The following is a 19515-nucleotide window of genomic DNA, read 5'->3' as shown; positions in this document are numbered from 1 at the left end:
ATGGCTCCTGGAACCTGGGTTGTGGGTGCCAAAGCAAATTGTCCAGTAGTGTAGCCTCAAAGACAACATCTGGATTTTGAAATCAGCACAAATAGAGCTCTCTAGCAGATTTCTTCCCCATTCTGTGAATTGGTCTTAAAAGCAGTTCCATGTGCATATACAACACCAGTCTGACCTGCCCTATACTATTCCCCCCCCCCCAGTCCGGTTGAACGATAGATTCCTGAGCAACTATCAAATCCAGCGTGGGACAGGGGCAGGATTCATGAATGCCAACTAAGCAGTCTGGTCCAGGACCGCAGTTAAGTTTGTACGCATTAAGGGACAGAAAATAATTGAGAGTGATAAGGATGTGCTTATCTATCTCTACAATAACTTCATCTTTAGAAAACCCCTAAACGACAGAGAAAATGAAGAAGACATATAAATTCCACCTTTTATTTTTTGGCAAGAAAGTTTTGCTTGTTCTGTTAAAAAACCAGAAGAATTTAGCCAGGGGATTACTGCAAGAGCAATGCATGCAGTTACATCCCATCTCTTTGAACCACCTCCCACAGCAACCGTTTCCCAGAGCTCAACCTCTGTGCTGCACTGCCGTTATTTAAATATTTCCTCCAAGCAAGGGAACTGCCCTTTGTGCAAAGCTGGCTCTTGTCAGCTTGTGGTTTGATGCTGTTTCTGTTTTCTGAGCAGCTCTGCCATCCTCTGCTTCTCATGTTCCATCATGCAATCCTTGAAGCTCTTCACCTGCTCCTGGCACTTGCGCCAGTCCTGGTGCTCAGCCATGCACTCCTGCACCGCATAGTGGAAAGAGGCGCAACCGGTGCGGGAGATCATTTTGTCGAAGGGATCTTCCTCTTCCTCCTCCGCTTTTGGCTTCCGGTTCCAGTTGTGACCCGATGGGTTGGCGCTTGACATCCTGGTGGGTCTGGAGGGAGGATGAGAGAGAGAAGGAAATGGGCATTAAAAAAAAAGCAGAGAAGGGAAAGAGATCGCCCGGTTGTCATTAACAGCTGCTTGAACAATACCTGCTAAAGACTTGGAGCTGGATAAAGGCATTTTATAAAAGCAGTACAATGTCTCTTAGCCTCTTAAACATAAAATAATGCAAGAGTTTTATTCGCATTTGTGAAAGTAATCAGGGAAGGGCCATATGATTAATAGATTAAGATTAAGATTGCAGTCCTAACCCCATTTACCTGGGAATATGCCCCATTGAATTCAGTAGGACAGAGTAAACCTTGAACGTGGAATGCCCTCCCACCAGATGTCAAAGAGAACAACAACTACCGGACTTTTAGAAGACATCTGAAGGCAGCCCTGTTTAGGGAAGCTTTTAATGTTTAATAGACTATTGAATTTTAATATTCTGTTGGAAGCCACCCAGAGTGGCTGGGGAAACCCAGCCAGATGGGCGGGGTATAAATAAATTATTATTATTATTATTATTATTATTATTATTATTATTATTAGCAATGTGCTGTATGTTTTGTTACCTGAACTGCAGCCTTACTTTCTCTTTGTCATCTCTTATTACTGTTTATTGAGTTTATATACTGCCCTATACCCAGAGGTCTCAGGGTGGTTCACAGAAAAGATAACATACATAATCAGAATAAAAACAGCTACCCAATAACACCCCCCCGAAAAGAACCACATTTTAAAAGGGTATAGGATGTCAAACAGATCAACCAAAGCTCTTAAAGGTAAAGGGTAAAGGGACCCCTGACCATTAGGTCCAGTCGTGGCCGACTCTGTGTTTGTGGCGCTCATCTCACTTTACAGGCCAAGGGAGCCAACGTTTGTCCACAGACACTTTTTTCCAGGGTCATGTGGCCAGCAGGACTAAGCCGCTTCTGGCGAACCACAGCAGCGCACGGAAAGCTCTTAGGTGGTAGTTATTATTATGCCCTATACCAGGCTTCCTCAACCTCGGCCCTCCAGATGTTTTTGGCCTACAACTCCCATGATCCCCAGCCAGCCGGACCAGTGGTTAGGGATGATGGGAATTGCAGTCTCAAAACATCTGGAGGGCCGAGGTTGAGGAAGGCTGCCCTATACCCATAGATCTCGGGGCAGTTCACAACATAAAATTACAAAAAAAACAACACAAAATACATAATAAAAGTAACAGAAACAAACCAATCATCTGCTCTGCCACAGCACATTTAAAAGGGCATCGGATGTGATTATTTTGCCTTATGAATGGGGGGAATGAGAAAGAAAGATGGGAGCACAGTGCATAGCTGTCAACGTTTCCCTTTCCTTAAGGGAAATTCCCTTATTCCAAATAGGATTCCTCGCAAGAAAAGGGGAAAGTTGACAGCTATGGCACAGTGTCTTTTGCATGTGCAATATACTGAATTTCCCACACTTTGCATTCAAAGGCCCTAGAGTTTCTCCCCCACTTTCCTGACAATTCTCCTGGATTACTAAAGTCAAAAGAAATAACTGAAGCTTTTCCGGCAAGTTGATGTGAAGAAACTTCACTTGCGGATCCTTAGGCTGACTCCGCTTCCTACATCATCCGGAGAACTTGTCTTATTTATAAATAGCCTTCCTGCAGGAGGAGATGGGGGACCCTCTCCTCTGATACTCCTGGACGGCTATATAACCTTACTCGGGAGGAGTCTTTGGCCAGGTGCTCTGCGGGGAAAGGCCAAGCACGCGCGAGCTACGCGGAAATGACGCCGCCGCCGCTGCTCCGGTCTCCCATCCGAAAGCTGTCCGGGGCTGAGCCTGCTTAGCTTCCCGCGCGCGCCGGGCGCCCCGCCCACCGAGCTACGCAGGCAAAAAAAGAAGAGACCGCTCGACCGCCCACGCCCGGCGGCAGCCTTCCCACGCCCGCCCGCCCGGCTCCCCTCGGCCTTGGGCTCCCCTGAGGCCTCCTCGCGGGCCAAGCTGCTTCCTTGGTGGGCGGCGCCCGGGCCTTCCGGGGGGAGGGCAGCGGGATGCGCTTTCCGGGGAGGGGCCCCGGGCAAGATGGCCGCGGTGGTGCGGATCCAGAGCGACTGGGACCAGGTGCTGAGGTGGGCGAGAGGGCCTCCTCGCGGCCACGCGGGGGCACCTGAAGTGGCGGCACCCCCTGGCCCCCCGTTTCCAGTGCCCCCCTCAACCTCTGCTCCCCCCCATGACCCCTCGACCCCATTTTCAGTGCCCCCTCAAACTTATCTCGTCCTCTTCCCCCTCATTTCAGTCCCTCCTCAAACTTGCCTCTTCTCCCTGCCTCGCCCCCAATTTTCCGTGCCCCCCTCAAACTTGGCTTTTTTCCTCCCTCGCCCCTCCATTTTCAGTGCCCCCTCAAACTTGGCTTTCCCTTCCTCCCTTTTCAACGCCTCCTCAAACATGTCTCTCTTGTTCCCTCTTGACACCCCCATTACAATTCCCCCCTCAAACTTGCCTCTTCTCCCTGCCTCGCCCCCAATTTTCCGTGCCCCCCTCAAACTTGGCTTTTTTCCTCCCTCGCCCCTCCATTTTCAATGCTCCCTCAAACTATCTTTCTCTTCTTCCCCCTTGACCCCCATTTCAGTCCTATCCTCAATTTATTAACTTGTCTCTTCTCCCCCCTCCTTGCCCCTCATTTTCAGTGCCCTCTCAAACTTGGCATTTTTCCTCCCTCGCCCCTCCATTTTCAGTGCCCCCTCAAACATGTCTCTTTTCTTCCCCCTTGATCCTCATTTTCAATGCCCCCTCAAACATGTCTCTCTTCTTCCCCCTTGATCCCCATTTCAGTGCCCCCCTCAAACTTGTCTCTTCCCCGCCTCCTTGTCCCCCATTTTCAGTGCCCCCTCAGATACATCTCTTATCCCCCCCTTGAACTTTCACTTGTTTTTCAGCCCCCTTCACATCACCTGCTGCTGGTGGTCCTTTCAGCAGTCATTCTCCCCACCTCAAAGTAGGGCAGACCATTCATGGGGCTCCAGGAGTTGAGTTTCCATCTTGGGCTCACCTTTTTGAGTCAAGCACAAAGGAATCTGCCTGCCTGCCTTCGCCATCCTTTTCCCCCCACCCCTCGAGGTTTTGTTTTTTCCTTCCAGAAGGGTTGCCTGCTTTGACTTGAAAGGTTTTGCCCATTTTCTTTCACTGCCCTCTCCTTGCGTATGGTGCCAAGGTCCTCCCATAGTCTGCCCTCCACCATCTGTCATTTGCAACCTCCCTTCTCCCACCCCACATCAAATTTTGGTGTTTTTTTTGTCCCTTAAATGCTCTCCAGTTCCCCCAAATACTTCAGCCTGCACTAATAATGATAAAGAAGTGGTCCCTCCAACCCCTTTAGCCTTCAATGAACTCAATAGCTGCTCCTTTCCAAACCTTCATCTACTTCAGTTTCATTAATGTATAACCCCAAAATTTTGCAAATGGATGCCAATGTTTTGTGCTCATTTTGGTCTTGTGCTTCCCCACAAACTGAGTAATTGACACAGGAAACAGGTTGCAAGTTAACACCCCCAAATCCAACGTCCTCTGATCCCCTCCAAACTGATGCCAAGTGAGCATCTGATCCTTCATGCTAGGGATAGCCAACATGGTACCTTCTGATGTCGTTGGATCACAACTTCCCTCAGCCCTAGCTAGCAAAGTCAGTGGTACAGGATGATGGGAGATGTAGCCTAGCAACATTTGGAGGGCACCACGTTGGCTGTCCCTGCTTTATGCTAACTGGAGTTTCTCATCTTTGCAGGAAGAATGAGGAGCAAGTCTGGCTAAGCTGCAGCAGCCCAGGTGAACAAGAAGAGTCCTCTGTCCCTTTTGTGGTGATAATGTACAGTTCCATTCTCTTTGTGTCCAACCAGCTCTCTCTCCACACTTTAGCTTAAGCACCAAGCTCTGAAATTCTGCCAATATTCAGAGTTAGAGAGGCTTGGCTTTTCCACCAGCTAATGCCATTTGTGAAGCAGAAATAACAAATTTATTTTTTAAACAAGCCAAAATCAGTTTTAGATGAAAGTACTACGGACAAAAAACTTCAGAATTATAAGCCATTGGTACTTGGTGAACAAGTGTGTTAAGACTATAACAAGCCTCGTTTTCTGATTTTCTCTTATTTGATTACTGTTTATTTATGTTAGTTTGCTACAAGTGGGAGTCGAATAATAAACCTGACAGAGAACTGTTTGTGAATCATTAACTAAAAGTGGATCACATTTGTCTCTAGCTAGAGGAACTCATGTTGAAGGTCTCCATTAAAAATACAGTGGTACCTTGCAAGACGAATGCCTCGCAAGACAAAAAACTCGCTAGACGAAAGGGTTTTTTGTTTTTTGAGCTGCTTCGCAAGACAATTTTCCCTATGGGCTTGCTTCGCAAGACGGAAACGTCTTGCAAGTTTTTTTCCTTTTTCTTAACACCGTTAATACAGTTGCGACTTGACTTCGAGGAGCAACTCATAGAACGCGGTGTGGTAGTCTTTTTTGAGGTTTTTAAAGACTTCGGTGATTTTTGAAGCTTTTCCAAAACTTTCCCAACACCGTGCTTCGCAAGACGAAAAAAATCGCAAGACGACAAAACTCGCGGAACGAATTAATTTCGTCTTGCGAGGCACCACTTAAAACCTAAATAGATAAGGATGGCTTTATAAAGTACTGTCTCAAGGATTTAACACCTTTTAAGTCTTTCGTTTGTGTTTTTTGCATGCTGTAGGAAAACCTACTTTGTATGGTAAGCTGACTTGTCAGGGGGTGAGCTCAGATGGAATTCCTGAAGTTGTAGCCTCTGAAGGATTTGTTGTCAGTGAAATAACTAAGGTACGGTCACTTCCGTCTATGGGGTTGAAGGGCAAACTAGTGGCTCGTAGCAAGAACTAAGATAACTCTATGGTTTTCTATGTCAGATTTATAATCTGAACTTGATCTGGATTAAATTGAGGTGGGGGGATACGGGATGTTATTTTGACGAGGATGGTGTCCTGTGCAGATTACACAAAACATACATCCATGAGCAGCACTGAATTCACAAGAAACTGCTGCATGGAAGTGCCCTCTGTCATAACTGCAATTTTTAATTTGTTGGATTTATATTGTGCCTTCTGACTGTCACAGCCCCAATTCAGATTATTATATTTTATGGGTTTGGGCTTCTACTGGAGGAATAAAATGATCTCTGATGGCCTTAGAGCAACTTAGAGCTCATTTTCTTAAACATTAATATTTCCCCCCCTTAAGGCAACACTCAAAATTACTCATTACTGCAATGATTTATATCATATCTATGATATTTAACAGAAAAATCCAAAACAATTGTGGCTACCTGCTTTATTGTCTGGAGTTTTCACCATATTAGTTATTGGGTTTTGTGATGATGGGTCATAATCAGCTTCCAATAAATGTTATCTACTCCTTTCTGTTCTACTTACTCCAGAAAAGTCTGCTGGTTTCCTGCCCTCGTGAAAATGCGTCCACCAAATTTCTGGCACCCTACACAACCTTCTGTAGAATCCATCAAAAAAGTGTAAGTATTTTTACAAAGTGGTTTTTCATAAGATGACTTTAAATGATGATGCAGCTTCAGTTAATTAAATGAGTTGCAGTGTTCTTCGATAACTTGTCAGTGCTGGGTGTATGTGCTGTGGAAGCTTGCCACAGAAAACAGCTGTACACCACACTACATACACACACTAGTTACAGGTGGTACAAGAAGTCTTCTCTTAGTCCAGAGAGGATTCTTTGCTTCAAAGTCCTTGCTGTGTTAAATTCCACAGCCAAGCTCCAAGTTCAGCTTCTTTGAAGTCCTACAACTCTTCATAAAGTCTTCAGGCTTTCCCACAGTTCCCTCTTCTTCAGACTGTTTCACAATGTCTCACACCAATTATCCATCCCACCACACCAAATGCTAAATTTCCAAGTACAAACTTGTCTATATGCTACACAGGTAGGTATGTCAGATGAGTGACAGCAGAAATTCAAAGTCATCTAGGGAAGGAGGTGGTCAAGGCTGGGGAGGACATGTCAAGTGCCAGGGGGGCAGGGGGACTGAGATTTTGTTGCATCATTTGCTCCTAAAGGAGTGTCTCCACCCCCATCGTTCAGCCCGGACACTGAGGTCCAGCTCTGAGGGCCTTCTGGTGGTTCCCTCACTGCGAGAAGTGAGGTTAAAGGGAACCAGGCAGAGGGCCTTCTCGGTGGTGGCGTCTGCCCTGTGGAACGCCCTCCCATCAGATGTCAAGGAAATAAACAGCTGTCTGACTTTTAGAAGACTTCTAAAGGCAGCCATGTTTAGGGCAGTTTTTAATGTTTGATGCTGTATTGTGTTTTTAATATTTTGTTGGGAGCTGCCCAGAGTGGCTGGGAAAACCCAGCCAGATAGGCGGGGTATAAATAATAAGTTATTATTAATTTATTATTATTAATATTAATATTCCCTGTAAGTTCAAAATGGTTTTTGCCCGCTATTTTATGCACAGTTGTATATCATCTGTATTAGAGGTACTCAAAAACCTGGCAGCCATTTTTGATTGTTTAACTATTTGATTTGATCTTTTATATGTCTCCTTGAATAGCCTGTGTTTTACAAATTGGCAGTTTAATTATATGGAATAGAGATTTCTCAATAAACTCATTAGCCTATACATCGTAATACATTAGTGATACATGGACTGAACTGTATAACATGCCAGTGCCCATCAATATTTCACTTTTCTAGATTGTGGTCATTTATTCATTTTCTCTTCCTCTCCATCTTAGATTACTTGCCTTGACATTTCTAGTGGCGGAGGACTTGGAGTATCAGCCAGTGCTGATGGAGCTATGAAAATTTGGCAGGCTGCTAATGGAGAAATAAGAGTAAGACCAGTATTGAGGTTGAAATTTGCCTTTAAGAAACCTGCAGTCTAAATCCTTGAATGTTGAACTAATCCCTGCCCCCCTCAAACTGCTGTTCAAACTCCAGAGTTTTAATAGTCGTTTGATATCATTGGGAAAGAGAGAGAGAAACAACACGATAAATCTTAAGTGCATGTGCATACCTGCGAGTGCACCTGTGGATTGTGGCAAGGAAGTTGTTTCTGATATTTAACCTAACCCTCCTTTCCTGTAATGTATTATTGCTGCATGTTCTGTCTTCTCAGTGGGTAGAGAAATCCATTTCCCCCCTACTTCTTTCCATAAAGGAATTGGGATCTGGTCTCCTTACCATGTTGAGGATCATCTGACTTCCATGTCACAACACTCTGACAGGATAAAAATCAGTTCAGGAAGTCAACTATTATCTTACTTCTGATCCACCCCCTTCCGCCTGACTGCTTTCTGTATAATGAGTTTACTAACAGTGGCCCAACTCTCACTGTGATGCTAACCCTATGTCTGGACTACAGTTTCAGGTAGCAGGTAGAGTCTCACAAAGAGAAATATATTGGGGAAAAGGCTAGACTATGAAACTTCTTTCTGACATGCTAGTTGATGTAGGTTTTTGTTTTGTTTTTTTTAAATCAAGATCCCACCTGCAGTCTTAAGTTGATGGAAGTTTAGCATCTTAGTGAGAAACATAGTTGTCAACTTTTCCCTTTTCTTGCGAGGAATCCTATTCGGAATAAGGGAATTTCCCTTAAAAAAATGGGAAACATTGACAGCTATGGTGAGAAATAGATCTGCTGTGTCCTGGAAATCTGAGGCATATATGTACCTTGTTTGGGCAGCTGGCCTAGATTTAATTACCCTTGATTATGGTTTTAGGATACTTCCAGAACCTCAATGATACAATCTCTGCTAAAAAACAAAATAGATGATGACAATCTAGGATGCAGTGATGTCATGGAGGCAGTGCAGCCAGCCGGTGTGCTTGGCAAATAAGATGGCTGTTGCTAAGTAACAAGGCAGAGGATGAGATGAGGCTTTTAACTAGCGCTCAGTTCTTTTGTCTTCCCAGAGATGTCTGGAAGGCCACGTCTACGATGTGAATTGCTGCAGGTTTTTCCCGTCAGGCATTGTGGTCCTGAGTGGGGGGATGGATTCCCGGCTGAAGATCTGGTCTGCGGAAGATGCCAAATGCGTGGTAACATTTCAGGGTCACAAAGCAGGTACAGGAAGTTGGCAACTGAAATAAATGTAGTTGTGATAGCAGCTGAAGTTGAGTTAGGCTCCAAGCTGGAGAAAGAGGCCGGTGTTTCTCTTTTGTGGCTGGGCTGATAAGGTGTTATGAGCACCTCTGCAGCTCACCACCTAAATGAACTTGGAGGACAAGGGCAGTTGTACCTGGTGCTGCGGCACTCCAAAGCTCAGTGCAACTATAAAGATGGCTCCCACTCTACTTTCCAGTTCCAGGAAGTGAGCATGGGATGGTCCCTGCCCCTCGCGCATATGCACAGTGTGAGGTCAGGGATAAAGGCATTGGCAGGACCCTGGTGAATACAAGCTAGCTGTCAGCCAAAAACTCCTGATCATCTGTCCTGAAAAGCTCAAAGTTACAGATTGCCAAAATTATGCAATTTCATCTTAAGTACACAGTTATCAGAGCCAGCTGTCTCTTGCTGGAGAGGTTTACCACAGCAGAATTGAGCAGATACAAGAATTTGTAGGATTGGATTTCTTTTGTTTTATAAGTAAATGTATCAGCAGCTGTGGACAGCTGCGTCTATTAGAATCAATGATGTTATTGGAAAAGAGTGAATGCTCTTCCTTGCTCATTTCACAAAGGCATTTTGTTGGCCACTGTAGGAATAGGATGCTGGACTAGATGGGCCATTGGCCTGATCCAGCATGCCTCTTAAGATCTTATGTTCACTTGTAATCATTTGGTATTGACCTATTAGAGCTAAGTGCTAACACAGTATGGAATTTTGCAATTGCACACACACAAAAAAGACATTTGAGGCCCCAGATATCTGAGATTAGCCAATGCAATTCTGGCTGCATCAATAGGAGTATAGCATCTAGATCAAGGGAAGTAATAGTGCCACTGTATTCTGCTCTGGTCAGACCTCACCTGGAGTACTGTGTCCAGTTCTGGGCACCACAGTTCAAGAAGGACACTGACAAACTGGAACGTGTCCAGAGGAGGGCAACCAAAATGGCCAAAGGCCTGGAAACGATGCCTTATGAGGAACGGCTAAGGGAGCTGGGCATGTTTAGCCTGGAGAAGAGGAGGTTAAGGGGTGATATGATAGCCATGTTCAAATATATAAAAGGATGTCATATAGAGGAGGGAGAAAGGTTGTTTTCTGCTGCTCCAGAGAAGCGGACACGGAGCAATGGATCCAAACTACAAGAAAGAAGATTCCACCTAAACATTAGGAAGAACTTCCTGACAGTAAGAGCTGTTTGACAGTGGAATTTGCTGCCAAGGAGTGTGGTGGAGTCTCCTTCTTTGGAGGTCTTTAAGCAGAGGCTTGACAACCATATGTCAGGAGTGCTCTGATGGTGTTTCCTGCTTGGCAGGGGGTTGGACTTGATGGCCCTTGTGGTCTATTCCAACTCTATGATTCTATGAGATTAGACTGGATTTTCATCTAAACTAGGCTCACATCCACACCATACATTGGAAGCACATGGCTTCCACCTAAGTATCTTGAGAACTGTATCTTACCCCTCACAGAGCTACAATTCCCAGCACCCTTAACAAACTGCAGTTCCCAGGATTCTTTAGGGGGAAGCCACATGTTTGAAATGTATAGTGTGGTTGTCACCTAGATGAGCTGGCAAATCTTCAACCTCATAAGATGATCCGGATGGTTGCCAGATTCTGTGTACAGATCTGTAGGCACAGACTGTCCCCCGACTCAAACTAGTTCGTGAAGAAAATCCCCAAATTCAGTTCCATGGGTGACTCTGAGTCATATCTATGCCGTAGCTTATCTTAAAGTTTTAAGTGTCTATATGCTTAACGCATTTATAAATTTTAAATTTATTGTTGTACATTGTTTTAACTGTTTGTTTTCTTTCTGGGATTGTACCCCCAAGTGTGTTTTATAAGCTGGTCTCCGACTGTAATAAATTATCTATCATCTATCTATCTATCTATCTATCTATCTATCTAATCTTCAACCTTCTCTTCGGTTCCCTGAGGCTGTCTTAGCTGCTGACTCCTTGCTTTTTCCTTGTGGTGTGCTTTGGTCAGGATTATGGCGCACGGGGGCGGCGGAATTGTGTCAAAGTGTGGATAGACTTCCTTTCGCTTTCCTAAGAGCGCTTCCTTTGCCATACTGCAGGAATTCTGGACACAGCCATTGTGGATCGGGGAAGAAACGTGGTCTCAAGCTCTCGGGATGGCACTGCCCGCCTCTGGGACTGCGGGACATCGTCCTGCCTGGGTGTTGTCACAGATTGTGGCTCTCCAGTCAATGGTGTTGCTTTGGGTGAGGCCGACAACACCTTAAACTTGGGCTCTCCCGAAAAAATACCCAGTAAGTTAACAACATTAGGCAAGCGTTCTCTTCTTCTTTAAAAAAAAAAAAAAAGCAGAAGCACTTTTTATGGTCGTAAAGTCATGTCAAAAAGTTGCACACCTGAAAATAACTCCAGGTTTTATTTTGGCTGTAATTCATTGCTGGGAGAGCGGAGGATGTTTTGTATTGGCTAATTGGGCAGGGCCAGACCAGCAGGGGAGGAGCTATAGCCATGTGCCACTGACCTTTGAGCACAGGAGAACCCAGATCCGGTTCATGGGTGCTTAGTCCTGCATTGGCCATGTTTACAATATTGGGCTCAGTCAGACTTTCCCAACCTGGTGCTCTCTCTCCAGCTGCTTTGGACTACAGTTCCGTCCAGCCCCAGCCAGTACGGCCATGCGAGCTGCGGCTTAAGGAGTTTGGTAGTTCAATAACATCTAGAGCAGGCACGTCCAACTCACAAGAGACTGCAATCTACTCCCAGTATAAAAATTATGGAAGTGATCTTCCATGAAGGGGTGGGGGGATGGGATGCCAAAGTTGTTGACCTTTTAGGGAGGGAGCAATCCAAAGTTGTTGATTTTTTTTAGGAGAGGAAAATTGCTCACCTAAAAAAACGATGCAGTGCTGACAGATACTTTAATTTTCTAACCCATTTGACGCATCGGACTAACACAGTGGCAGAGCGGGGGGGGGGGGGCGGAGAATGTTGGGACACTGCCAGGGAGATAAAGTCCATCTGAGCCCCCAAGCTCGGTGCCGGACGATCCATCGACCTCCCGTAGTCACGCAGTACCAGCAATTTAGCGACACTAAGCCTCAGGCTTAGTGCACACTCTAACAGCAGAATTCACACAGCAAAAAGTTGCACAGCATGAGAGCAGAACATGCATATTTACAGTTTTATTCAGCGTTGGTCAGAACAAAGAAAACATGACCGTCTGCTCCGACTGCTCAGGCAAAACAGCCAGAAAACGAAAGGAACAGACAACATAAACATCCTGTGAGACAGGAAATTACGCAGGCTGTTATACAAACATCCTGCTCCCTTTTAAGGTGGAACGGAAATATCCTAACAGAGAATTCCCTTGCATTGCTTTTCACTTCCTCCAATAGAGAGGGATCGACCTCTCGATCGCGGTCGACCGATTAGACATCCCGGATCTAGAGGGCTCCAGATCTGGGGGAAAGCTGGTAGACCAGCCCTCTAGCTCAGTATAACGGAGTTTCATATGACAAGTGTAATAATTAAAATGTATTAAAGATAAGGCAGAAAGGTAACATTGATGCTGACCTGTTAACTTTTTATGGAGAGGTTTGTGGTCCAACTTTGTTTAAAAATAAAGCCTTTATATTCAATCAAACAAAGTTTGAAAAAGCATACTGAGAGCAAGGACAGCCTTATGCACACCTATGTATGCACTCACTCATTCATTCTCTCTCACTGCCATTCAGAAAAATACGTTGTCAATCTTTGACCATAGCATCTGGGCACAAACACACTGTGCTTAGTGAGCAGAACTGAAGGGGCAAATTCAACTCACTAGGTTTGGTCATTCACGTGTCTGTCCTGTTCCAAATACATGAAAAGCAGAGTGTTGCTTCGGGAACATTTCTCCTAGTTTGGCTCACTTCCGGGCAATGTGGAGCAGGGATTAGGGAGGTTCTGAATCTGAGATGGCAGGGAAGTAAAATAGGCGAGGGTCCTTATATAAAAATCAACCATGTAAGACACAAACATGGCTACTACCATCACCCCTAGTTTGGCCATGATTCTGGCCTTTAACAAACGACAAGGTGAGCAGCTGCTAACCCGAACCATGTTTCTTTCCAACACAGGTGAGCGTGAAATCGGAACAGAAGGGAAACTCCTGCTCTTGGCTCGAGAGGACAAAAAGCTGCAAGGGGTGGGGTTGCATAGCAGGCAGCCGGTAAGATATCACCATGACCATGTTTTATGTTGCCTTTTCTGCTGTTACTTGTTTTGAGCCTATCGGCAGACACACAATGCAACGACCCAGCCAGATTCGGAATGGGAAGATTCGGAATGGCCATGATGATTTGTTCCAAAAGGACTAGGGCAAATTTATACTCTATATGAAAGAAAATTGCAAACGGTTGAATACTTTTGTAGGTTTAAGTTGAAATGTTTGGTAATGGGAAATTAAGGAGCTGATTTACTTATAAGTAGGTGATTGTTAAAAGATCGATTGAAGGTAAAAAAGTGAATTTAGGAATGTGGAGAAATTGGTAATGAGATATGGACGTCTGCTAGAGGGAAGGAAGGAAGGTCGATTATTTAAGCAAAGTCCTAATTCATGAATTATTATTTTTTGATATTGAAATGTAATAAAATATGAAAAACTTAATAAAAATTATATTTTAAAAAATGCAACAACTCAGCCAGACCTAGGTCAGAGGCCGATTAGGAACATGCTTTTTTCAACCAGAATTTCAACTGCCGTTTTTCCTAGCTTCTCTCTCTCTCTCTCTCTCTCTCTCTCTCTCTCTCTCTCTCTCTCTCTCTCAGAGTAGCATCACAATATCCTTTTCATTCGCTCTTGCTTGTTTCCTCCTCAGGTTTTTCTGTTTGTTGGCTCGGATGCATTTAATTGCTGCACGTTCCTCTCCAACATCTACCTCCTTGGCGGCACGCAAGATGGAAATATATACCAGCTGGATGTGCGAAACACCAAGTGAGTAGAATTGAAGGGCAGCTGTTAATATGGCCTTAGGAGCATCGTTGCTGCTTCCCATGTTGCTCCAGCCATGCATGTCCCTGGGGAAGGGCTGTAAGCTCAGTGGCAGAGCCTCTACCGAAAGCCCTGGGTTCAATTCTCAGTGGCTGTGGCAATCACACAGGGTCCCCGGACGTTTCACCGTCTAGTGAACCCTGTGCCACCACTTTATTTCTCGCTGCCACCATCCAGGCCCTACCTGGTACAATACTGAGTCCAGTCAGGGTTTAAATTGGAACATAAACTTCTGTTTATTTATTGCAGTTCAACAAGCGTTTGGTTTCATAAACGATATAGGTCCATTACAATCATGGGGTGCCTATCCAGACCTATAACTTCCGCTATCTGCTCTCACTCATTAAACCACCTCTCATATATTTACTTCTCTTCCTAGCTCCTAACTGTTCCTGACTCAGCTTATTTCGCTACACTAACTCAACCTCCCCACAGACTATCCCAATTCACTCCCACTTCAACCAACCAACTCCCCCCTTCGCTCCTCCCAGAGCTGGTTTTATAGTCCCTCTGACTCCACCCCCTGGGTTCTGATTGGGTAACCTGTTTAACTATTTCACCTCCAGCACTCTCATATGTTAACGTCACAGTGGCATCTTGAGGTAAGAGGAGAGACTCCTTGCTTGAAACCCTGGAGAGCCCCTGCCAGTCAGTGTAAGCAATATAGAACTAGGTGGACCCGTGATCTGGCTCTGATTCAAGGCAGCTTCTTATGCTCCCTATACAACATGGCCCAGTTTATTTGTCTCTTTAAGAAGAATTCTGGCAAACTTGTTATAACGTGAGCGACTCTTTGTGATAAAGGTTCCTGCTGCTCTTTCTAGGGCTCCAGTTCGTGTTGTCCATAGATCAGGAGCACCAGTTCTTTCTCTGCTCCCTTTTAGAGATGGATTTATTGCCAGCCAAGGTAAGGTAAAGGTAAAGGTACCCCTGCCCGTACGGGCCAGTCTTGCCAGACTCTAGGGTTGTGCGCTCATCTCACTCTATAGGCCGGGAGCCAGCGCTGTCCGCAGACACTTCCGGGTCACGTGGCCAGCGTGACAAGCTGCATCTGGCAAGCCAGCGCAGCACATGGAACGCCGTTTACATTCCCGCTGGTAAGCGGTCCCTATTTATCTACTTGCACCTGGGGGTGCTTTCGAACTGCTAGGTTGGCAGGCGCTGGGACCGAACGACGGGAGCGCACCCCGCCACGGGGATTCGAACCGCCGACCATGCGATCGGCAAGTCCTAGGCGCTGAGGTTTTACCCACAGCGCCACCCGTGTCCCAGCCAAGGTAGCGCTCCTCTTTTCTTTCACTTACTGAGTTAGCATCCGCTTCGTCTTGGGAGACAATGGAGGGGCCCCTTTTGGGTGAGGGGGTGAAGTCAAATTGTTGGAACCATTAACGGACCCTCCTGAATTTCTTGCACCATGAGTTCTCAGCTGTTAAGAAGAAGTCACCACAGTCAAACCTCGGTTCCCGAACAGGTCTGTTTGGAACGTTTTGGGTCCTGAATGCTGAAAACCCAGAAGTAAATGTTCCGGTTTTTGAACACTTTTTGGAAGCCAAATGGCTTCCAGAAGGTTTTTTCCTTTTTTTTCTACATTGACTTTGCCAACTGCCCTTTGATCCTCGGTTGTCGAACGTTTCGGAACTGTCTTCCAGAACAAATCATGTTCGACAACCGAGGTTTGAGTGTATTCTCCATAGACAAAAAGCCTTACAGCACTGCACTTGAGGATCCAGCAGGTTTCTCACATTTGATTTCTCAGTATCTTGCACCGGTGGGTGGGCAACATAATGACATTGGTATGTAGAATGTAGAAAGGCTTGGAAGACGCAAGATTTACCCACTCTGGAAGAATGGCAGATGAAACTGATTGACTGTATGGGATTGGCAGAAATGACTGGCAGAATCCGTGACCAGGGAGAAGAGTCGGCAGAAGAAGATTGGAAAAAATTTAAGGACTACTTACAGAAATATTGTAAAATTAAGGAATGTTGAATGATGCTGGATTGAAATTGAGTGGTTTCTAGCTGTAATGGTATAAAGGAATACGAAAAAATGGTTCTTTATAAGTAAAAATTTAAGGTTATAATAACTTAAGATGTTGGATAGAAAATAAGGTGTTTTTATAAGCTGTAATGCTTTGAGTTAAGGATTTGCTGAACAAATAATTTGAATTGGAATACAAGAAGGGGAGGTATGAGGAGGTCAGAGAAATATGTTATTGAAAATTAAGTATTATGAACTATATGTCTTTTTAATTTTTTTGTTTGTTTTTTGTTTGCATAAAAAATTGAAAATTTTAATAAATATCTTTTTAAAAAAAAATAGAATGTAGAAAGGCTTGCGACATAAAGTGCAGTTTCTTGTCTTTCACATGTTCTGCATCTCTTTCCAGGTGATGGAACCTGCTTTATTATGCAGCAAGATCTGGACCATGTGGCTGAGCTCACTGGGCCAGACTGTGACCCCGTATACAAGGTACCATACAAGGGGAAATGCCCGTCTTGGTCTTGGTCTCGGCAAAGGGAGTTTCTGCCTAGAGAAATCACGGAAATTGCTGCTTAATAATATAATAATAATTTATTATTTATACCCCGCCCATCTGGCTGGGCCTCCCCAGCCACTCTGGGCGGCTTCCACAAAAACCAAAAATACAGTAAAATATCACACGTTAAAAACTTCCCTGAACAGGGCTGCCTTAAGATGTCTTCTGAATGTCAGGTAGTTGTTTATCGCTTTGACATCTGCTGGAAGGGCGTTCCACAGGGCGGGCGCCACTACCGAGAAGGCCCTCTGCCTGGTTCCCTGTAGCTTTGCTTCTCGCAATGAGGGAACCGCCAGAAGGCCCTCGGCGCTGGACCAGGGAAGAAGGAAAATAGGAAAACTCAGGGAATAAAATTATGATAAAATGTTTAACTATTATTTTATCATACGTGCTCACTCATAGAATCTCAGAATCATAGAATTCGTACAGGTGGGAGGGACCTGAGAGCCATCTAGTCCAAACTCCGGCAATGCTGGAATCTCAGATGGATCATACATGACAGATGGCCAAGCCTTATGAGGAATGGTTGAAGGTGCTGAGCATGTTTAGCCTGGAAAAGAGACTGAGAGGAGATATGATTGTTGTTGTGTAGTCGTGTCCAACTCTTTGTGACCCCCTGGACCAGAGCACACCAGGCACTCCTGTCTCCCACTGCCTCCCACAGTTTGGTCAAACTCATGCTCATAGCTTCGAGAACACTGTCCCACCATCTCGTCCTCTGTCGTCCCCTTCTCTATTAATACTTAATACTATTCTTCCCCATAGATTGGTGCCCAAATTATTAGACCTGGGACTTCCACCATGTTTGTGCAGGTGGATATTAGATTTTCTATCAAACCGTTCCCAAAGGGTCAGGTTGGGTTCCCACATCTCTACGGATCTCATCACGAATACGGGGACGCCGCAGGGGTGCGTGTTGAGCCCGCTTTTATATACGCTCTATACAGCTGACTGTGCCCCCAAATACCCCAGTAATAAGATCATTAAGTTCGCAGATGATACAACGGTGGTTGGTTTAATCACGGCTGGAGAGGGGGAGGCGGCCTATAGGAAGGAAGTTGAGCAGTTGGGGGAGTGGTGCAGGAAAAACAACTTACTCCTTAACTTAAAGAAAACAAAAGAGATCATTGTGGACTTTAGGAAATGTAAATTGAATATTCAGAGTTGGTCTCTAAGGTGCTACTGGACAATTTATTTATTTATTTTATATATTTCTACTGCGTCAGACCAACATGGCTACCTACCTGAATCCTACTTTTAAAAGACATCTGAAGGCAGCCCTGTTTAGGGATGTTTTTAATGTTTAATGGTGCATTGTGTTTTTAATATTCGGTTGGTAGCCGCCCAGAGTGGCTGGGGAAACACGGCCAGATGGGCAGGGTATCTATGTATGTATGTATGTATGTATAATTAATTAATTAATTAATTAATTAATGAATAATAGTGGGAATATGTGTGGCCAGTTCAGAGGAATTACTGTAATTTAACATAAATATTAAGTGTCCTTTGATAGCGTCTATTCTATTCAAAGTACACAGAGAGATCTTTGCCACCAGTAGGGTAAGATGGGGTTCTTCTTCTTTTCATTCATTCATTCATTCATTCATTCAATAAACCACCCTTTATCAAAAGATCCCAGAGCAGTGCACAACAATTAAAAATGCTTTACAGAACATCAATGATAAAAATATAATAAAAAACATGCTGACGGACAGCCTAATAACTGGGAAACAATGCATCTGTCCCTGCTTTATTTATGGTTTTAGGTGAGTGTAAAAGACCGAGATAACAATTAAACCTCCTTAACGCAATACAGATCAGAGCAGGTAAGATCAAACTTCCCAGGCCCTTGCATTGTAAAACAAAAAGCCCTATAACATACATGGAAAATATATATACAGATCATAGCATGGGAAGGGGTCAGTGTTAAGGAATGAACTAATCCAGCTTCTTATTTGATTGTAATAATACCACTTCTGAAACCTCTTTTCTTACCGTCTTTTTAGGTGGCCACATGGGAAAAACAGGTGTACACGTGTTGCAGAGACGGAATAGTGAGGAGATACCAGCTTTCAGACCTCTGACTTTACGAAAGCCATGAACACTGCGCTATGAATGCTGGACGCACTTCAGGGATTACTTAAACACCTATTTGAAACAAGTCATATATCCGTGTCCCCCGTTTCCAGGACTTTGTACGGTAGCGTGAATGGAGTGCGCAGGCATGAGATGTAGGGACCACGTTGAGACAGCACCCAAGGCCAAGCTGTAGGTAACCTTCCTGCCGAGCGATGTGAACACGGCAGCTCTGAAAGTTTAACGCCGTTTCCCTGCACCGAACAGCACGGAAAGTTTGTTGGGTCGATTGTGCCCTTTTTGTGTTTGCAAAAGTGTTTTTGATATCCACTGTGTGGCTGGTGGTTGTTCCTAAGTGAGGGGAAAGGAGCTGATGCGGGCGAGGAAAAGGGAGGCCAGCAGATGTCAATAGAAAGGGGTGTGTTGCTCAGGCTCGCCTGCTTCTTGTCTTGAGCTGCAAACTGCAGCAACCTTTTGTTTCCATCTTATGCCCTCCTTCCAGAATGACTCCTCTGTGGCAATTCTCACTGCCCACCAGCAAGCAGTCTGCTAGTTGTAAGTTTCCATCTTCAAATAAAGCTGCTTTGATCTCAAGCTGTTTGCCCAATTAAGTTGATTCTCTCGGGAGCAGCCCTCATTGATTTCTTTTTAATCCTCTTCCCTTACCGCTCTTCGCTTGCCATTCATCTTTGATTCCCAACAACCAATTGCGGAGGGTAGTTTTTTGTCATTTGAGGCTCTCACCAGGCCTCCTTTCATCTTTGACAAGACGAAATTAGGGTTCAGCTCTCTCATCTGACCTCATAACACAAAACGCAAAAATTACTTTT

At 44.8% G+C, this 19515-nt stretch overlaps 2 protein-coding genes across 4 annotated transcripts; one reads left to right on the top strand and one right to left on the bottom strand.

Moving 5' to 3' along the window:
* Nucleotides 1–424: 424 nt before the first annotated feature.
* On the bottom strand, nucleotides 425–2776 carry LOC128412453 (cytochrome c oxidase assembly factor 4 homolog, mitochondrial). The gene is made up of 2 exons (XM_053385381.1): nucleotides 2621–2776; nucleotides 425–928 (listed from the first exon to the last, which is right to left on the bottom strand). The coding sequence occupies exon 2, from the start codon at nucleotides 916–918 to the stop codon at nucleotides 655–657; it is 264 nt and encodes an 87-aa protein (XP_053241356.1). The 5' UTR covers nucleotides 919–928; nucleotides 2621–2776; the 3' UTR covers nucleotides 425–654.
* PAAF1 (proteasomal ATPase associated factor 1) lies at nucleotides 2763–19279 on the top strand. Of its 3 annotated transcripts, none has more exons than XM_053385379.1 (12): nucleotides 2763–3021; nucleotides 4682–4722; nucleotides 5641–5744; nucleotides 6358–6447; nucleotides 7680–7778; nucleotides 8860–9010; nucleotides 11138–11332; nucleotides 13157–13248; nucleotides 13898–14013; nucleotides 14895–14977; nucleotides 16460–16542; nucleotides 18616–19279. In XM_053385379.1, exons 5-12 carry the CDS (start codon nucleotides 7743–7745, stop codon nucleotides 18691–18693), a joined length of 834 nt encoding a protein of 277 aa, XP_053241354.1. In that variant the 5' UTR covers nucleotides 2763–3021; nucleotides 4682–4722; nucleotides 5641–5744; nucleotides 6358–6447; nucleotides 7680–7742; the 3' UTR covers nucleotides 18694–19279. The 3 variants fall into 3 exon arrangements, with proteins under 3 accessions (XP_053241354.1, XP_053241355.1, XP_053241353.1); XM_053385380.1 differs by having other exon boundaries at nucleotides 2789–2912; XM_053385378.1 differs by having other exon boundaries at nucleotides 2877–3029.
* Nucleotides 19280–19515: the final 236 nt, after the last annotated feature.

The sequence above is a fragment of the Podarcis raffonei genome, chromosome 4 (genome assembly GCF_027172205.1).
Source record: "Podarcis raffonei isolate rPodRaf1 chromosome 4, rPodRaf1.pri, whole genome shotgun sequence".
Taxonomy (NCBI): Eukaryota; Metazoa; Chordata; class Lepidosauria; order Squamata; family Lacertidae; genus Podarcis; species Podarcis raffonei.
Note: the sequence above shows the minus strand (reverse complement) of the source record. Positions and strands in the feature narration are given on the sequence as shown.

Excerpts from the sequence above, each read along its gene's own strand:
- LOC128412453 (XM_053385381.1), bottom strand. The coding sequence starts at position 918 with ATGTCAAGCGCCAACCCATCGGGTCACAACTGGAACCGGAAGCCAAAA.
- PAAF1 (XM_053385378.1), top strand. The coding sequence starts at position 2,983 with ATGGCCGCGGTGGTGCGGATCCAGAGCGACTGGGACCAGGTGCTGAG. Across the intron at positions 9,011-11,137 it reads ATTTCAGGGTCACAAAGCAG|GAATTCTGGACACAGCCATT; the intron begins GTACAGGAAGTT and ends GCCATACTGCAG. Across the intron at positions 13,249-13,897 it reads GGTTGCATAGCAGGCAGCCG|GTTTTTCTGTTTGTTGGCTC; the intron begins GTAAGATATCAC and ends TTTCCTCCTCAG.